The sequence below is a fragment of the Prionailurus bengalensis genome, chromosome E3, assembly GCF_016509475.1.
Source record: "Prionailurus bengalensis isolate Pbe53 chromosome E3, Fcat_Pben_1.1_paternal_pri, whole genome shotgun sequence".
In the NCBI taxonomy this organism is placed as follows: Eukaryota; Metazoa; Chordata; class Mammalia; order Carnivora; family Felidae; genus Prionailurus; species Prionailurus bengalensis.
Genome location: NC_057357.1, coordinates 10,742,662 through 10,761,320, shown reverse-complemented (window position 1 = coordinate 10,761,320; position 18,659 = coordinate 10,742,662). Strand labels below are relative to the sequence as shown.

Below are 18,659 nucleotides of genomic sequence, written 5' to 3'. Positions count from 1 at the left end.
AGTCCCGTTGAATGGGGGGGCACCACCAATGCTTGCTCTGTGGGGCGCCCAAAGCTGAGGTCTGGACAACTGGGAAGGGTGTGGCCGCCTCTCATGCCAGGCTGCGTCTAAGCTAGTCTCGGGCCAGATTTCCAGGGAAGGAGAGATGGCTGGAACAGTGTCTGTAGCCTGTCTGCCAGCCAGCTAACCTGTGCCCACAGTCTGGGAGAAGCGCCAGGACCAGACACACAGGGCAGCAGGGGGCTGGCCCAGCTCCAGAGCAACACCTTGGCAGCCCTGGGGAAAGGAAGAGGGAGTGTTTGGCTTGAGGTCAAGAAGGTCTGGGCCAGGGCACAGAGGGGACAGCTGGAGGGAGGGTGTTATATGGCTGCTGTCTCAACAAGATGCTGGCAAGGACCAGAAAAGGAGCATCTGCTACTGACTAGCCCCCATCCACTACCCCTCTACACATAGCTAAGATCTTTCCATTAGTGTCAGAGTGAGCCGGGCCCCAGGCTTAAATGCTCCCCCCCCCCCCCACTTGTATATAGGAAATAGAATCTCGGTGGGGGGGGGGGGGGGGAAGCAGGCTTTAACTTAGATTTCCTTTCCCCAAAGACAGAAGGGTTCCTGCGTCCTGCTGGGGGCGGAAACTAAAGGAAAAGAAGTGGTCACCCTGCATCAGACCAGTGAACTGAGAAATCCCAGGGAAAGAGGGGCCAGAGCCTGAGTCTGGATGAAGTGTTGGGGGAAAGTGGGAAGGGTAGGGGCTCAGAGGCTGGAACTCTGGAGGAGGCTTTTGGTGGAGGAGGTTTTCGGAGGGGAGTGCTAGAAGTTCCAAGGCCATAAAATCGAGGGGGTTCCAACCTCCAGCAAATCCCCAGGGAGGTGAGGAGCTCTGGGGGTGAAGATCCAGGGTCCAGAACGACGGCTGGGCTGCTGAGCGGCTGAGTGCCGAGAGGGTTGGGGTAGGGGAGGGAGCAGGGGCTCTGGAGCCCCATCCCAGGCAGGGATCACGCGGGGTGGGGAACACAGGCGCAAGAAGTCCCAGGGTTTCGACCCCACTGCGCTGGGCGTGGGCCGGCGGCTGGGCGGGGCCGGGCTGGGGGCTGGGCCGGGGTCCCGGGGGCCGGGGCGGGGCCGGGCTGGCGCTGCGCAGCCGCGGGGCGGCCGCCGCGCATGCGGGGCTCACACGGCTGCAGCCGGCGCCGCTGCCACTCCCGGGAGCATGAAGGACCGAACCCAGGAGCTCCGCACGGTGAGTCCGGCCCCAGCGCGTCGCCGCTCGCCGCTCGCCGCCCGCCCCCGGCGCGCCGCCCGCTCCCCGCCCGGCCTCGGCGGCCACCCGGCGACAGCCCCTGCGTCCCCGACCCGGCGGGAAGGAGCGGTGCGGAGCCGAGGACCGCGACCCCCCTCCGGGTCCCGCCCCTCGGACCCACTCGGGGTCACGGGCTCGCGTGAGCTCGGCGCCATGGGCCCGCGGGCTGGCGGCCGGAGCCCGGGATCCTGGATAAACTTTTCGGCGCCCCCTTGTTTTGAGGGGTCGGAGGGCTATTATCGGATACCGGTGGCGGGACAGAGGGCTGACCTCTCCCGTAGCCCGCGCGGAGCAGGTCCCGTCTCTGTCCCCACACTGTGCCTCATCACCGACCCTCCTGTCCCCCGCACTGGTAGAGACAGACGGCGGGACCGCAGCGGGAAGGGGGCCGGGGGCGGTCCCCTGCTCAGAGCCCAGCTGCGGGGCGCTGCGGAAACCGGGCCGCCGGGTGGGGCTGGGCTCTTCGGGCGGGCGCTGTCCCGCGGGCCGCCCCCCGTCACCTGTAGCTCCCATCACCTGTGGCTCCCCATCCCGGTCACGCTCGGGGTCTGCTGCCCGCCCAGGTCCCAGAGGGGTCAGATTCGCCCCCCATCCTCCGGTCCACCTTCCTAGCCCCCGAGCAACCCCGACCCTGGTGGTGTTTTCAGACCCTTCCCGGGTTCCTGATCTGGTTCCAACCTGAACCTGTCTATTTTTCCACCTGTGTCTCGGGGCCCCCGGGGTGTGGCTCCCGGGGCGGGGTTCGTGGGGAGTAAGAGGATGCGCAAAGGTTCTGACCAGAGCCCACCCTTTCCCAGCCCTGACCCAGAGCCCTGCCGCCTGTTTCTCATGCACCCCCCTCCCCAGCCTCCCGTGGCCGCTGACGTTTACCAGGGCATTCTCACCTTTGCCCTTAGAGATGGCAAGCCTGGGGGCCCCGCGGGAGCAGTGAAGGAAGTGAAGCCTGCCTGGGGGGAGGGGGACATGAGGACTCTAGACCAGGCTGACCCTCGTCTGATCCCCTAGTTGACCACCCTGCTGGCTGGCAGGTGCCCTTCCCGTACCACTGATCTAGGGTGGGGGGGGGGGGCCCGCTAGCTCGGTGGCCCCTCAGAGCCCTCCCCCTGCTGCCCCACCTGGAGCCAGAGACATAGGTCCTCTCATAGGGAAAGTCTCAAGTGTGCTTTGGGCTTTTGATCTCATGGCCTGACCTCTCTGTCCAGAGGCTCCCCGCGTTTGTGCCCCGTCTCCCCCATTATACCAGTCCTGTGTCCTGGGCAGCGCGGAGCTGCGACCTGTACCATCCTGCCTCTATCCCCCCCTGGCTCTGGCTACCGGCCCCACCCTCCCATCAGACCTTTTATTCCTGGCCAAGTGCCCAGCCCCTAGGGTAAACCCCACGAGGCTTCAAAGGAAGAAGATGGTCCCTCATGTCATATATGATGTCTAAACACTTCCCCCGCCAGCCCTTGCGGTTGCCCTCAAGCTTCCTGTGCTACGTTGAGTCAGAAAGAATGTTATCTTGGCGATGTATGTCCACGTGGTGCATTTGCTGATGTTTGGGTGCCTGGTGGGTCAGACGAGAGTATATGTGGGAACCAAGTGGTCAGGGAAACGCAGTCCTTTCCATGTGACAGGATCTGTGGCTCATCAGCCTTCATCCCCTCTGATAAAGGGGAAACTGAGACACAGGAGAGCCTAGTCCCGAAGATAGACTTAGGCCTGGCTGGGTGGGGAACCACCAGGAGAGCTAGGGTTGTAGGGAGGTTGAACCCAGGTGTTTGGCTCCGGTATGTGTCTCTGTGACCCCTCACCCCCCCCACACACACACATACACATAAACACTAGCCAGCGTGGTCCCCTAGAGGGTGAGGCCTGGCTTCTCTGTGCATTGAGGGGGGCTTCCTCTCTAGACCCCACCCCTCAGGCAGTCAGAACCCATGGAGGTTTGCTGTATCCACTGCTGGGTGGCCCTGCCCATTGGGCGTTTCTTGCAACCTCCAGGAGCCCACACTGTGTGGGGTGGAACAGGTAGTCTGTGGGGGGCTATCGTTTCCCACAAGTCCCCCTCCGGGCCTTGAGTTCCCAGCTATATAGCGGAGATGAGACACCTAGAACCCAGTTTCTCAGGGCAAGGGGTAGTCACAGGTCTCCTGAGTCGCCTCCGTATTTCGGGGAGACCTTGAACCCCAGGAGCCAGAATTTTCAGATTAGAATCCCCAGGACCCAAGAGGCCGGTACTGGCTGGGCTGGACAGAGGTGGTGCTCGGGACAGTGACTTGCACCACCACCAACCCTCCCTCCCTTCTCCCCCCTCCTCCTTCCCCACCCAACGCCACCACATTTGGAAGGAAGGCAAAGGGAGCTTATTTATAAAAGTCACACTTGGGGAAGGAGCTGGCGCATTTCCTCAGCGCTCTGCAGGCCAGGCCCAGCCCTCCAGCCTCTCCCATCACTCATAAGGCTGATTCTCTAGTTGTGCAGACAGACCGAAGGGATCACTGGGGGCCCTCAGAGATCAAAAGGGCAACCCAAGGGCCTAAGAGGGGCAAAAGACTAGCCCAGGGGCACACAGCCAGAGAGACTTGGGGCAAAGTGTCCCTGGGCAGCCGCATCTGGCACGCAGCTGCCTCCTTCCCCCAATTCAGAGGCCTCTCTGGTTTTCTTTCTGAGAACCAGAAGTTCTCAGACCTACCCCTCCCCGAGCCCAGGACGGTGTTTATCTTTGTCCGGAGTCGTGTGCGACACAGGAGGCCTGCTGCGGAAGCCAGAGGATGGAGAGGAGGGAGTGTTGGGGCAGCCAGACCCTGGGAGAAGAGAACTTGGGGTGGCCCAGAAAGAGGAGTTGGATTTAGATGGGGGGAGGAAAGGTGGTCCAAAAGGAGAGACCCGCATGAGTAAAGGCAGAGAGGTTGGAATGCCCAACCGAGAGTGGTAGGTGGTCTGACGCCTGCTCACTGGAGCAGCAGGGGCAGGCCCGGAAGGGAAAACCCCGTGGGCCCCTCTGTCCCCCAGTTCCCCTTTTCTCTCTCATCGCCGGGAAGAGACAGGGTCCCCTAGGCAACACCAGGCAGGTTCTTGCCTTAACCTCTCTGTGCCCATTTCACCCATACAGTGGAGCGAGTGGGATCCGCCTTGCAGAGTGGAAGAAATGGGGATGCAAGAGTAGGCCTCCTTCCCTCCTCTGACCTCCTTGGGGTGCAGCGAGTTTGGGCACATTTTCACCTGGGGTGCAGCCGGAACGACCTCCAGGGACTGTCTAGTCCAACCTCCCCTTTCACAGATTGGAAAGCTGAGGTCTGGAAGGGGCCAGGGTGTTACCTAAGGTCACACCATGTGTTGGAGGGTGCCGGGCAGAGGCCAGCTCATCTCCTGGGGCTGAGGCCGCCTCCTGGAGCTGCCCTGGGGGCCTGCTAGGGGGCAGGGATCTGGTGAAGGGCACACACAGGATGCAGAGAGGGGGAAGGGATCAGATGCGGGGAGCCCTTCTTTACTGGGGATGCAGCTTGGCCTCGCATACCCCTGACTCAGCTCTGGGTCTGTCCGCTCTGGTGGTATTGACTTTGATTCGTCATTAAAAAGGAGGGGGGGAATATAGTCCTCGAGGCAGACAACAGCAACTCCTGCTCAGGAGGAATGAATCAGCCCTGCTGGCTGGCCTCCCACTCTCCATCCCTGGGGACAGGCCTGGAGGCTGCCTGGCCTCCGAGGCTCTTGGAAGAATCACTTTTGTTTCCAGGAAGGTATCCTGGAATCCTGGAGCCTCTGCCAGGAGAGACCACCAGGGCTGTCTGGCCTCCACTAGAAGGTTGGGGCTTCTCCCAAGTGCGGCTTTCATTCCTGGTTGCTTGGGCCAGAGTCTATGGAGAGGAGTAAGACCAGACCAGTGGTTCTCAACCCCTGGGGGGGGGGGGGGGGAGGGGCGCGGAGCTTTTTAAAAACAGCCTCCCCAGCCCCACCCCCTGAAAGTCCAATTCAATCTCTCTAGGATAGAGTCCTGGAAGCTGGTGGGGGTTTTTTAAGCCCCCAAGGAATTATGGTCCTGGAACAGGGTTGAGAACCATGGAGGGATGAACAAAAAAAACATCATGACAAGTAAAATATTGGTTGGATGTGAGAAGAAAAGGAAGAATGTGAATGTACCCCGGTTTCTGATTTGAGGGTCCTCGGGAATGGGGGCTCAGGAGAAAGAGGTGGAACCTCGTTTGGGCCAGATGGCAGGTAGGGTACATCACAGGATGCCTGGGTGGGTTTTTTCTAAAGCTGTTTGCAGCTTCCAGCTTGTGACCACTCCAGGCTCCAGCTGCCACCTCCAGCTGCCACTGGGGACCCTCAAGTCTCCAGTCTAGTCCAGCCCTCTTTCTGGAGCTGTGACTGTCACTCGCAGAAGGCTGGCAGATTTCTAAGGGAGCTGGGGCCCTCATGATTTAAAACTATCTGGGTGGCCCCTGTGTGCATGTAGGTGATGTCTGCCCTGACCATCCCCAGACACTAGGAGATAGCACACCAGCCTACTTCCTACTTCCTTTTGGGTCAGGAGCGTGTCTGGGTTTGGGGCTTGTCATTTACTCAGTGTCCCATGAGACCTGACCTCAGTCTTAGTTAACCTGGAGGATGTCTCTAGAAAGGTGCCACAGGGCACCGGCCTAGATGTGGATGAGGTTGCGGGGGCGGGGGGGGGGGCAGCAAAATCATGAGCCATCAGATTCTCACAAAGTAGAATAAGGATCTGAACAAATGAATAAATGAAACAGAAAAAAAAAAGTCCTTCACTTGAGCCTAAAATCCAACCAAGTAGACAGTGGTGGGGAAGGGCTTGGGGTTTTCCTGGGCAGGAAGTGCTATATGATCACTGATACGATCATATATCATCTATCGTCCTGATTTCTGGTTGCATTAACAGAGGTAGACCACATAAAAAGAGGGAGAGGATGGGTCAACTCTTTGGTACCATTCAGACCACAATCAGCAGCAAATTCAGTCTGTATCATGTACTGCAGGAGAAGATAGAGGCTGAGCCAAGTAAGTCTGGGGCAAGGACTGCAACTTCGGGCCCTAGGAAGGATCTGAGGGGAAGGGAATAGCCAACATGAGTCGAAAAACCCAGAGAAGATGCTGATGCTGTCTTTAGATCTCTAGCAAGTCCAGCCCAAGGAGAGGGCACCAACAGGTTCTTTATGGCCTAGGGCCAAAAGGTACAGGAAAGGGACAACTGGGGCAGCCCAAGATGGGCAGAGCTGCCCAGGAAAGGTAGTAAGCTCACCATCACAGGAGGTGTGCGAGCTGAGTCTGGAAGCTGAGGCCAAGGTGATTTTTCAGGTCCCGCAGGGCCTGAGAGTCTGTGGTTGTGGTTCCAGTAGAGAAGGGAATAGTGCAGGGGGAAGCAGGGGAACAAGGTAGTGACCCTGGGGAGCTGGGGAAGGCTTCTGGAAGGAGGCAGCATCCAAGGATGAGGGGAATGAATGCCAGCTTCGTGGAATCGGCATTCCAGGCAGAGGGAATTGCACGGGGAAAGGGAAGACGGTTGGGTGGGTCATCGAAGCGGGGAAATGGTTATAGGTGGGGCGTGCTGGGTCCAGTTTTAGGCTGCAGCAGTGAGGTGACGAAGGGTGGTGGGCGAAAAGTCCCGAGAGGAAGAAGTGCTGAGACTTGGTAAGGAAGGGGTCCCCATGGAGAATCCCCTCAGGGTTTTGCTTGGAGCCACCCCTGGTGTGACCAAGGCTGTGAAGTCAGGCCCTAAACCCTCCAACCAGCTTTGGGGCTAATCTGAACGCCACCTTCAGGACAGACCCCAACCTGGGGGCCCCCACCAGGCCCTGGCCCCAGGTATCCCCTTCCTCGGCTCTGCCCTCATTGACACAGGGCCTGGAGGAGAGCGTGGGCATCTTTCCTGCCAACCCTGTGCTGGAGAAACTACCTGAGGCCAGGCTTCTTCAGTCTTCTGGGGAGGCTGTGGAGGGAGCAGGTCAAAGCTCCTGGATGCATGGAGAAGATACAGCCCCATTTTACAGATGGGCAAGCTGAGGCCCGGGGAGAGCCATCAGCCCAGATCCCAGGGGTCTCTGGCAGCGACTCTCATCCTTGGAAACTCTGATGCCCTTGTCTTTGGCCCCCGCCAGTCATTACTCTTTCTGGGAGGGGAGCTGGAAAATTCTCCTCAGTCCTTTCCTGTCCACCCTTGTCCCTCTCTAGACACCAAAAAGACAGGGCAGGGTGCTGAATGGCAGGCACTCCTAGGGCCACCTCCCAAGCTGGCAGCCTGCCCTGAAGGGGGACCTGGGCTCCTCCAGACTGCACTCTGCCTCAGTTTCCCTAGGGAGTGCTCTTCCAGCTTAGCTCCCGGGCCTGGCAAGGCCCAAAAGTGTAGAAATGGCTCCTAGATTTTCTTTGTCTATAGGTGGGCTCGGTTGGGGGGAGGGGGCCACCTGGTAGCAGCCACAGACACTTGTGGGAGCGAGGATTTATTTTAGCTGCTGGGGGAGGAGGTGTGATCTCTTGATGAGAGGGGCCTGTCAGAGCCGCCTCCAGGAAGCTCCCAACCAACCCCGTCTCCTGGTTGGTCCCACTCCGGTGGGGCAGTAGGACCCCGAGAGCCCCAGGGGCACAGCCCTTTACAGAACATGCTGTGCCTTCCCACCCTTTCTCTGCCCTCTGTCCCTGCGGCCGGGCATCGCTGTCCCCACTGCAAACAGGAGCAGACAGACCCAGAGGGCAGGTCCCTCAGTCAGCCCCTGCTGGGTGCAGAACCTGGGTCCCTCCCCAGCAGGCTAGCTGGGCCCAGCCCTCTGGGTCCCTCAGCTTCACCGACCCTCGACCTCCACCTGCCCCTATCCTTGGCTCTGACCCTGATGTAAGAGAGATTGAGGTGAACGCCAGTGCTGAGCCAGCTCATGCCTGCCCTGTGGGGTGCTAAGATATGAGATGTGACCAAGCCTGAGATCCCCAGTCCAGGGCGAGGCCGGTCCTGCCCTGGGTATCCTGGCTTTGGCTGTGGAGACGGACTTGCCCTTGCCAACAGAGTGGGCTGCCCCTGGCGACTGCAGGTGCCTAAGGCGGACAGTAATGAGCACGGCCAGTGCACTGGGAAGTCAGAGGTGTAATTACCCCGCCCCCCAGGGTGGGGGGCTTTTATACAGCTGCTCTCAGGGTGGTGGGGTGCGGCTGCACCTGTAGCTGGGGCCTAGGGCAGCCCCTGAGCCAAGTGACATGACTGGTCTTGCCAGGCCCACCTCTGAGCCTGGAGGGAAAGAGGATCGAGGTCTGATGTCAAGAATGACAAGAAGAGGGGCGCCTGGGTGGCTCAGTCGGTTAAGTGTCTAACTTCAGCTCAGGTCACGATCTCACAGTTCATGGGTTCGAGCTCCGTGCCAGTCTCTCTGCTATCAGTGTGGAGCCCACTTTGGACCCTCTATCTCCCTTTCCCTCTGTCCCTCCTCCGCTGGCACTCTCCCTCTCTCTCAAAAATAAATAAACATTAAAAAAAATTTTTTTTTAATTAAAAGGAAAAAAAGAATGACAAGGAGAGAACAGAGTTCACAGAGCCCCGTGCAGGCAGTGTCTCTCAGGCCTGCCTGAGGGGCTGTGGGACGGCCTCTTTCTGAGTCATTCTACCTTTTTAGAGGCAGGTGTTGTTGGCACATGGGCCTCCCCTTCCCGGGTGCCCCTAAGAAAGGGAACTTGGGAACTTTGGGCCCCATCTTAATTAAAACCTTCAGGCCCAGAAAGGAGAGAAGAATGGCTTCCAGGCAGCCTGTCTCAGGCCAGGTCTGTGAGTTGGGGCCACTGGCCAGGGGACCCAGCCTTCCCAGCAGTGCCCTAGGGTGAGGGGCATACTGGGAGGACCCCAGTCCTGTGGGGAAGGGGCAGGCAGCTGGGTAAAGGAAGGAATCCCTGGCCTAGAGGTGGAGACCCGGTCCGGTCACCAATTCGACAGGCCAGGCCTCTCTCCTTATGCTGGGTCCCCCGGGGTCCTCCAGGCCTCACTGTGGCCGGGAGCCGGGGGCACAGCCGGACCTCGTCCCTGCCAAGATGATGGAGGGCAGTGGTCAGGGCCCTGGAGCTGAGCTGCTGAGTATAGATGCGGGGCAGTTTGTGGCCCCAGGTCCAGTGGGCCCCAGTGGGCCCACCACAGGTCCGCTCATGTGTCCACACCCCTGTGCAGGCCAAGGACAGCGATGATGATGACGATGTCACTGTCACCGTGGACCGAGATGGCTTCATGGATGAGTTCTTTGAACAGGTGGGAGCCAGCACACCCCACCTCCTTGGGCAGACCTCCAAGGCAGAGCTCGGGGCGGGGGGGCCCACATCCGTCCTCTGAGTCAGGCCCAGGGCCCTTACACCAAATAACAGAGCCATTCTGAGGGAGAATAGACTGAAGCTCAGAGGGGAGCAGAGTTTAGGATTGGACTCGCCCACTCCTCCCCATCCCGTTCTAGAAGGATAGTTGGAGTCCCTGCCCCCACTGCCCCCCTCCCCCCTGCCCCGCCTCCCGAAGCCTGGTCCAGCCTCTCCCTGAACCTGACCGCCAGCCCCAGTCTGGGTCAGCCCTGGGCCCACGAGCCCCCTCCCTGGATCTCCCCCTGCCTGCCTGGCCCTGGTGCACAGGTGGAGGAGATCCGTGGCTTCATTGACAAGATCTCGGAGAACGTGGAGGAGGTGAAGCGGAAGCACAGTGCCATCCTGGCCTCCCCCAACCCTGACGAGAGTGAGTGTGGAGGACTGAGGGGCGGGTTTGGGGCCTCCAGGAAGGCGCTGCTGCCCGGGAGGGGCTCCCGGAACCCCAGCACCCTCACCGTTGGTCGGCAGAGGGGTACCTTGGCGTGGCCGGGACGGGGAGGGCCCCTGTGGAAAGCTTCGGGAAACACAGTTGGCCCAGGCGTGGGGCGGGGTTCACCGCCCCAGGTCCTACGCGGACTTGTGCGGAGTGGGGAGGCCATCCTGGGGCCTGGGTGGCATCGGGCGCCAGCCCCACCCTCTCCAGGTAAGCTGGGTAGGTGGATGCTGCCCAGCTCCAAAGGAAGCCTCCCCGCCCAGCCCCTCCCCTTCCCGAGCCTCCCGGGGGAGCAGATGGCGGTGCCGAGGCTCAGCGCCGTGGGAGGGCAAGCCGGCCGAGCGGGAGGAGCTTCCGGAAAGAGCTGGCAGCCACTGGTACCCCGGGGCTGGGCATTATCAGGATTCCAGGAAGTCACCTTTCTCCCTCTGCACAAGGAGCCTCTGTGTGTCTGCATTCCGCTCTGTCCCCAGACAGGTCCTCCTGACCCTGCCGTCACAGTTGCTGGGGAGGTGCTGATCGCTGCACTGCCCTGTGTGGGGCTGGCGGCATGCGGGCCCCAGATTCCTTCCCCTCGGCCCCAGGGAGTCCGCGACAGGGCTGGAGTCCCGGCCCGCGACCTGGACAGTTGACTGTGCATATATGCACACAGCTTCTGTCTGCTCATCTCCCTCACCTCTCCAGCCCTTTTGGGAGGCACCAGCCCACGGGGCCCCAAGAATGCAAAGGGGAGGCTCCCATCCCTTGGTGGGCCAGGAGAAGTGTCAGGGCTGGGTTTCTGTGTCCTCGACAGCAGTGCGTCTCCATCCATAGGCCCTCAGCCCTGGTTCCACTGGTGTCCTCAAGCGCCCAGAAGACATCTCTCCACAGCCCCAAAGAGTGCTTGAACGTGAGACCAGTGCCAGGCCCTTGGGAAGCAAAATGAGTCCGCTGGGAGCCAGGAGACTGTGCTGGGGATGGGTGGGAAGGAGAGAGGGGTCACCCGGGGCAGGGCACACATTCGGTGTGGCCGTCATGCATTGGCCCTCTCCCCAGCGCTTTGTCTGGGAAGGCAGCTGTGACATGGTGGGTTTTAGTGCGCATGTGTGTCTGAGTCCGTGTGGGCCCCCGTGTGGGCCCCTCCTGATGAGAGAGGGGGCTGCCTGTGAGAACAGAGTACTTGAAAGAGCTGGGGCATTGGCCTGTCACCCGCTGGAAGACGGGGAGAGTGTGGGGCAACGGAGATGCCAGTCCGTTTCTCTTGGCTCCCCTGTGCCACCTTCCACACAAGGTCTCCTCGAGTCCTACAGTCGGTAGCGACCCGCTAGGAATTGCCACCGTGAGCTGAGCAGTCAGGACCAGCCAGCGGTCACTGATGTGGGCTCACGGGCCATTCCTCGTGGGGAGGCGACTCCTTCTAGGGCAGAGGGCGCCGTTAACAAGGAGTGACTGGGAAAGATGGCAGTGAGCGGGGGGCTTGCCCAGGCCGAGGCTTGCTCGGTCTCCCCTGGGCGCGGCCATCCGGGCCGGGCTATTTTGGGTCTGAGCAAAAGCGGCTGAGACGTCAGAGCAGCTGGTAACTAAGTTTCCTTTGTTTGAACGAACGAGGCGCCCTCCTCCGCTCCTCGAAGCCCCCCACCTCATGATCCACTTGGTAGGCACCCCCCCATCAACCGCTATAAGCCCCTCCCAACCCCTTACAGGAGAGGCCCCAGCCCCAGAGGAAAACAGACGGTGGATAAGAAAGGCTCGGCCAGGAGCTCAGTCCTGGTTTCTCCAGGAAGTAGAGCCCTGGGGTCGCCCTGAGGCTGGGGCGCTGTCCGGAGCCGTTGCTGCATCACCCCACGGGAGAGCAGCCCCCTGGCCCCCCTTGGCCGGCCAGCCCTTCGCTGGGGGTCGAGCAAGCTGAGTACCCCTATGGCCTCTACCAGCTTTAGAGAGATGGTTCCAGTTGGAACAAGGGCCCGAGAAACACCAGGTCACGGCCTTCCCCCAACTTCCCCCTCTTAGGCCCAGCCACCTGCTGCTTCACGGCCAACTGTGGGCCGAGGCCCACCTCTTTGAGGCGCTTCTCCGCCAGCTCCCATCCAGGCCAGGTGCCTCACGCCCCCGTCTACCCGCCGGGCTCAGCACCTGGGAAGGGGGGACTCTAGCAGAACAAGGTCTACCCCACCCAAGGTGCTTGCTTCGGCCTCTCTGGCCCCTGGCTCTGTCACCCCCCTTGGCTGGATGCTTCCCCCCTGCGCCAGAGCTACCAGGTAGCGCTAGGTGAGCCCGCTCCCCCCACCTTCGACTCAGGCAGGCATCAAGTAAATGTCCCCCAGCGCCAACTCCAGCATTGCCAGCTGCTCCACAATTATTTCTGCCTTAAATTTAGACCCATCTGTTATCTGCAGGGGGTGGGAGAGCCAGCAAAGGAGGAAGGGAGGCTCCTCGGAAGGCAGCACAGAGGGAGCTAGGCGATAGCTGGTGTGGCCCCCGCCCAGGATCGGAAGGGCAGGCAGAGCCTTAGCCGGGGGAAGGGGGAAGACCCAGGACCCAGGCTCTGCCCAGAGGCCCCTGCCCTGGGCCCCCTGGGCCAGAGGCTGCGCCTGAACGGCAGGCAGCAGGGGAACCCCAGGTGTCTACCCTGTACCCCTTCTGCCTCCCCAGAGACGAAGGAGGAACTGGAGGAGCTCATGTCTGACATCAAGAAGACAGCAAACAAAGTTCGCTCCAAGTTAAAGAGTGAGTCTGGGCTCCAGGCCTTGCCTGGGAGGTGGAGGGGCCCTCTGGACCCGCTTGCTGTGTGTAGCCATGGGGGTTCACTAACTCTGAAGGGTACATTGGGTCTTGCTTTCCTTAATGAGGGTGCCATCATGCGCCCATTCCCTCAATTGCTGCCTGGCAAGGCTTGTGTGTGCCAGGCTCTGGGCTGGGCCTGGGGACACAGGGGCCTGAGGCTTCACTGTGGGAGTGCTCCCCTCTGAGCATTGTCCCCCACTGCAGCTAAAGAGGGTTCAGGGAGTGGCCAGCGCCACAGATATGCCCACCCCACAAATGCACAGGACTGGGGGCCGTGTGCTCTGCAAGTTGTGGCCACCAGGCCCTCCCCACTCTGGGCATGGCCCCTTGTTGGGCGCACAGGAGGCAGGGTGGGCCTGAGCCACCAGGCCTAGCGTATAGTGGGCATTCACACCCATAGCGTGGCGTGCACTTGAGGCCTCACAAATGGGCCGCATGTATGCACACACCGAAGCGTGCATCATGCGAATGGGCCCTTGTTACCCCCCCACCCCCATCAGTCCCGCGCTCCCTCCTCCTCTGCTTCCCATGTGACCCCACTTACAGACCACAGGAGATCCTCTCTAGGGGAGGAGGTCCTGAGCCAGATCCTGGGCATGTGGGTCAGGGGGATGGGCAGTGGTGAGGGAGACAGGCTATGGCTCAGCAGCCATTCATTCCCCCAGGCATTGAGCAGAGCATCGAGCAGGAGGAAGGCCTCAACCGCTCATCCGCAGACCTGAGGATCCGAAAGACACAGGTGCCGCAGGCAGGCCTCAGGGTGGGCAGGCGGGCGCTTGAGGCTCTGGTGTTGGGTGGGGCCGGGCCTGACACCTGCACCCCCACCTCGGATCCCCAGCACTCCACGCTGTCCCGCAAGTTCGTGGAGGTCATGTCCGAGTACAACGCCACGCAGTCCGACTACCGCGAGCGCTGCAAGGGCCGCATCCAGAGGCAGCTGGAGATCAGTGAGCTGGCGGGGCGGGGCCGGGGCTTGGGGGCGGGGCCGGGGCCAGGGCCGCCGCCCATCTGCGGGGTGTGCAGGACTCGGTGTGACCCCTCCTCGCAGCTGGCCGGACCACGACCAGTGAGGAGCTGGAGGACATGCTGGAGAGCGGAAACCCGGCCATCTTTGCCTCCGGGGTGAGTGGGCACCACACCCCTCCCACCGGGCCCCCAGGTGTGCTGGGACAGGGCAGTATTTGGACACAGCCACCTTTTGAGCCTCAGAGAAGGCGGAGTCCCAGAGAGAAAAAGGGACCAGGCTGAGGCCACATAAACGTTAGTGGCGGAGGTAGAATTAAGACCCATGTCTCCCGGGTCCTCCCAGTTAGGTCCACTTCCTTGCTTCTCCTGTCCGTTTGCCAGCTAGGGGTGCCTTCCACTATCCTCTGGGCCTTTTTCCTTTCCTGGGGAACACGGTGCCCTTGGCCATCTCTCCATTCAGGTGAAGCTTGAGCAGGGGGGCTTTCTGAAGGAGGTGGCCCACAGGGGGTGGAAGGCGGCTTGGGGACGTGGGTTCCAGGAGGAGAGAAGGGAGAGGCAGTTACCCTCTCTGGGAGGCAGAACAGAAGGAGAGGGGAAGAGAGAAAAGCAGTTCAAGTCCTGGGTCCTTGGGACAGTCAACTTGGGCTGTACAAGACTGGTGACAAGAACTACCACTTAGTTACCGTGTGGCAGGCACAGGTGGGGAGTGTTATTAGCCCCGTATTAAGGAGGAGAAATCCGGGGCGCCTGGGTGGCGCAGTCGGTTAAGCGTCCGACTTCAGCCAGGTCACGATCTCGCAGTCCGTGAGTTCGAGCCCCGCGTCGGGCTCTGGGCTGATGGCTCAGAGCCTGGAGCCTGTTTCGATTCTGTGTCTCCCTCTCTCTCTGCCCCACCCCCGTTCATGCTCTGTCTCTCTCTGTCCCAAAAATAAAAATAAACGTTGAAAAAAAAAAAAAAATTTTTAAAAAAAAGGAGGAGAAATCCATCTCAGAGAAGTCAGGTAACGGCTAGTAAGAACCAAGCAGGAAGTGGGAGAATGCTGTGGCTGAGGAGGGAGCCACTGCCCATCCCAGCTGCCTTTGCCCTTGGCCTGCTGTCCTGGCCCCGGTCCCCATCCCTACCCCTTTCAGCAGGCCCCTGGGTCCCAGCCCACTGCTCCCACCCCCTAGATCATCATGGACTCCAGCATCTCAAAGCAGGCTCTGAGCGAGATTGAGACGCGGCACAGTGAGATCATCAAGCTGGAGAACAGCATCCGTGAGCTGCACGACATGTTCATGGACATGGCCATGCTTGTAGAGAGCCAGGTGAGTACCAAGGGCCCCACTGCCCTCCGCCCCCCAGCCCACAGCAGCACCCAGGGCTGCACTAACCCCGACCCTTTCTGCCTGACACGCTGCCCTGCCCGGGAGGGACCGAGTCTCCAGGTAACTAACCGCCTGCTGTTGAAACTGCCTCCAGGGCCGTGCCCACCTAAAGGACCCTGTCCTCTGCATGGCTCTGCTACCAGGACCCAGTGCTGCATGGCTCTGCTTGGCCCTCCAGGACCCCAGGCCCTGCATGGCCCTCTACCCAGCCTTGTCCCATCGTATTCATCAGCTGTTTGTCACATGGGCACAGCGGACGGCCACTTTTCAAGGAACTGGAAGTATAGCAGTGACCAGGACAGCTGAGGGCCTGCTTCCCGGAGCTAATGTCTGTTGGGTGAAAGGGCAGCATAAGTATATGACAGATGGAATGTTCTCCAGTTGTGCCAGGTGCTCAGATGTTAGGAGGCAGTGTGAATGAGCGGTGATTCTCCAACTTGAAAGTGCCCGAGAATCACTTGGAGGGCTTGTAAGTTTCCTGGTTCCCGTTCCCAGAGATTGGTAGGTCAAGGTGGGAGCCTGTAAGTTTGCTTTTGTTTTCAAGTTAATTTTGAGAGGGAGAGAGAGAATCTCGAGCAGGCTCCATGCCGTCGGCACAGAGCCCGACATGGGGCTCGATCTCACTGGGAGATCGTGACCTGAGCCGAAATCAAGGGTCGGCCGCTCTAACGACTGAGCCACCCAGGCGCCCCGGAATTTACATTTCTAACAGTTTCAAGGGCGATGCCGATGCTGCCAGTCTGAGGGCCACGCCTGGGGTAACGGTAATAGAGTCCCTGAGGTGGCCACTTTGGATGGGGTGGTCAGGGAAGACTTCTCTGTGGAGGTGGCATTTGAGCTCTGAAGACTTCCCGGGGTCACAGTGAAGAGCTGGCCCAGGCAGAGGGACCAGCAGCAGAACTGTCCTGAGACTGGCAAGAGCCGGGCTCTCGGAGGAGGAGGCTGTGCAGTTGGGAGCTCAGGGGCGGCAGGGAGGAGGCAGAAGGTGGTGCTGGACGCCTGGATTCTCTTCTAGATGGAGGGTCTTCAGTGTGGGCGTGGTGTGGGCAGAGTTAGGAAGCAGGGAGGCCACGAGGAGGCTGCTGCCACCGGTGGCTGAGAGACCGTAGCTGTATGGACGCCAGTGGGAGCAGCGGACTCGGAGAGAGCAGTCGTGTGTCACCGAGCTGCTGCTGGGGGTCTCAGGCAGCGCTGTGGTCTCCGGGGCGCTGCGTGGGACCGGATTACGGGGCCCAGAAGGGCTATGGGAGGGGGCGAGGAGTCCTGAATGTTGAAGACTGAAGACAGAGCTGGATAGAATCACTGTGCCTGCGGAGGACGGAGTGGGACACCCTCCAGACCGCCTGCTCCCGCCCCGGCCTCCCTCTGCCGCGCTCCAGGCCCCAGCTCGGCGCCCTCTGCATGGCCCCCATGCCCTTGGCTGAGACTGCATGGCCAGTTCCCTCCCCCAGGATGACTGCTCTGCAGGGAGAGGAGGGAGCTGCCCCGGGGTGCCTGGCCTGAGGGGCACAGGTGAGAGGCTGTAACCCATCCTCACACCCCCACTTTCCTTTCTCTGACTTCAGGGTGCTGCCCCAAAGTGCTGCCCTGAGGGGGGCCCTGCTGGAGCTTGAGTGCCCTGGCCCTGCAGGGAGAGATGATTGACAGGATTGAGTACAACGTGGAACATTCGGTGGACTACGTGGAGAGAGCGGTGTCTGACACCAAGAAGGCCGTCAAGTACCAGAGCAAAGCACGCCGGGTCAGTAGCCTCCCTGCCCCCTCCCATGAGGGCCCCAGGACCACCGTAGATCCCTCCCCACTCTGCCTTGACCGCTTGCCCCCACCTCGGAGCTGAGCAGAGCCCCCATCCTGAGGCCTTCAGCTCTTGGTGTCACCGCCTCTGGACTGCACCTTCCCCAGCCCTCATCGCCACCCCCCTCAGAGCTCTGACCCAAGCCCTTGGCCTCCCTCCCTCGTCTGAGGCTGCTCCTTTGTGCCTCTCCGGTGCAGAAGAAGATCATGATCATCATCTGCTGCGTGGTCCTGGGCATCGTCATCGCCTCCACCTTCGGAGGCATCTTCGGATAGAAACCACCCCACCCACCACCCCGCTCGGGATGGTCTGCCCTCAGGAGGCCCCTTGGCTGCTGCTGCCTTCTGGCTCGGAGCCCCTTCCTCCCCGCCCCGTACTGCTCCTTTCTCTGCCACAGGGCCCTCCGTCCCCACCCCGAGCCGTTGTGTGCATGATCTCTGTGACCGTGTGTGTGTCTGTACGGGGAGCCAGCGGGGAGCCGGGCTGGGAAACAGCCAGTGGGGTGGGGCAGGTCAGCAAGGCACAGACTCAGGCCCTGGCCCAGGCCGCCTCACCCTTCCCAGGTAGTGCCACCCAGGGTAGCCATATTCCCCCCTCCCCCTTCCCCTGCCTTCACGAATTCCACTCCAGCCTGGGGTCTGCCCTCTCCCGGGACCGAGGCTCGCTCTGGACCCCAACCTTGCCTCCTCCTGACTGGCCCATCTGCCCTGACCTCTGTCCTCTCCAGCTGTCCCCCTAAGCCGAGCCCCCTGAGGGGTGGGGACCAGCTGGCCACATGGTGCTGCTTTTCAGGTTAGGGGAGGGGTGGCCCTGAGAGACAGCCCAGCTCTAAGCCTCTAACAGCTGATCACTGCCAGGGAGGCTCAGGGTGCTGTGGCCAGGTGGCTTCTGGCTGTGTCGAGACCAGGCTCCCTCCCCTGCCTAGGGGCAGAGTCCAGCGGGTCTTGGCTGCCTCATCCTCCCTTCCCGCAATCCTGCAACCCCAGGAGCAACCCCTTTGGGCTGTGCCTGACCCCAGGTAACATTCCACAAGAGACTGTCCGGTGCCTGGTTTCCAGCCACCCTTCCAGCCAGGGAGGCAGATCGGGCCCGTCAGTTCTCTGCCATAAGCCGAAGCCTGCACCCTGGGCCAGCCACTCTCCCCGGCAGGCCTCAGTCAGGTCCTCAAGCCATTGTGTTGCATGTTTGGGACAGTGGTTCCTGCTCTCTCGTGCTCTGGGAAGTCAGGTGTCCCTTCAGGCCTGCAATCGCGTCCTGCCCTTGCTGTTCCCCAGTGATGTGCCACGTGGGTGTCTGGTGTCTAGGATGCAGTATTCAGCAGCCAGCCAGGGAGGAGTACCTCCCTCCTCCCCATCTCGGGGCTTCTCAAGTCAGAAACATGCCCCCACCCAAGCCCCCCTCTTCCTCGTTGACAGGCAGGGAGTGTGCATGCGAGTGCATGCAGTAGGGGATGGGGCCGCATCCGTGCCCCGCCTTCCCTCAGCTCTGCTCCTGCCCAGTGACTGTGACCACTGTCCGTGCTGCCTTCTTTAACAGCAACTTCCCTTCCTCCACCCCTTCACCAAAGGTCTTGGTACAACCAGCTGCCCCTTTTGTGAAATTTTTATGTAGAATAAACATTTGTATCTGTACCGTGTCTCTGCCCTAGGTTTCTTACTGTCATGAGGTCACAGCCTTAGAACTTGGGGGTAAATGTGCCCAGCACTAACCGGAAGAAG

General features: G+C 60.9%; 1 protein-coding gene across 3 annotated transcripts; it reads left to right on the top strand.

The window, feature by feature from the left end:
* Nucleotides 1-1,124: 1,124 nt before the first annotated feature.
* On the top strand, nt 1,125-18,572 carry STX1A (syntaxin 1A). Of its 3 annotated transcripts, XM_043561305.1 has the most exons (10): nt 1,125-1,237; nt 9,438-9,515; nt 9,884-9,983; nt 12,681-12,755; nt 13,478-13,551; nt 13,651-13,759; nt 13,861-13,934; nt 14,949-15,086; nt 16,777-16,887; nt 17,139-18,572. In XM_043561305.1, the coding sequence occupies exons 1-10, from the start codon at nt 1,208-1,210 to the stop codon at nt 17,214-17,216; spliced, it is 867 nt and encodes a 288-aa protein (XP_043417240.1). In that variant the 5' UTR covers nt 1,125-1,207; the 3' UTR covers nt 17,217-18,572. The 3 variants fall into 3 exon arrangements, with proteins under 3 accessions (XP_043417240.1, XP_043417241.1, XP_043417239.1); XM_043561306.1 differs by lacking the exon at nt 17,139-18,572 and having other exon boundaries at nt 16,712-16,884; XM_043561304.1 differs by lacking the exons at nt 16,777-16,887; nt 17,139-18,572 and adding an exon at nt 15,241-15,663.
* Nucleotides 18,573-18,659: the final 87 nt, after the last annotated feature.

Excerpts from the sequence above, each read along its gene's own strand:
- STX1A (XM_043561304.1), top strand. The coding sequence starts at position 1,208 with ATGAAGGACCGAACCCAGGAGCTCCGCACG. Across the intron at positions 1,238-9,437 it reads GAACCCAGGAGCTCCGCACG|GCCAAGGACAGCGATGATGA; the intron begins GTGAGTCCGGCC and ends ACCCCTGTGCAG. Across the intron at positions 13,552-13,650 it reads TGAGGATCCGAAAGACACAG|CACTCCACGCTGTCCCGCAA; the intron begins GTGCCGCAGGCA and ends TCGGATCCCCAG.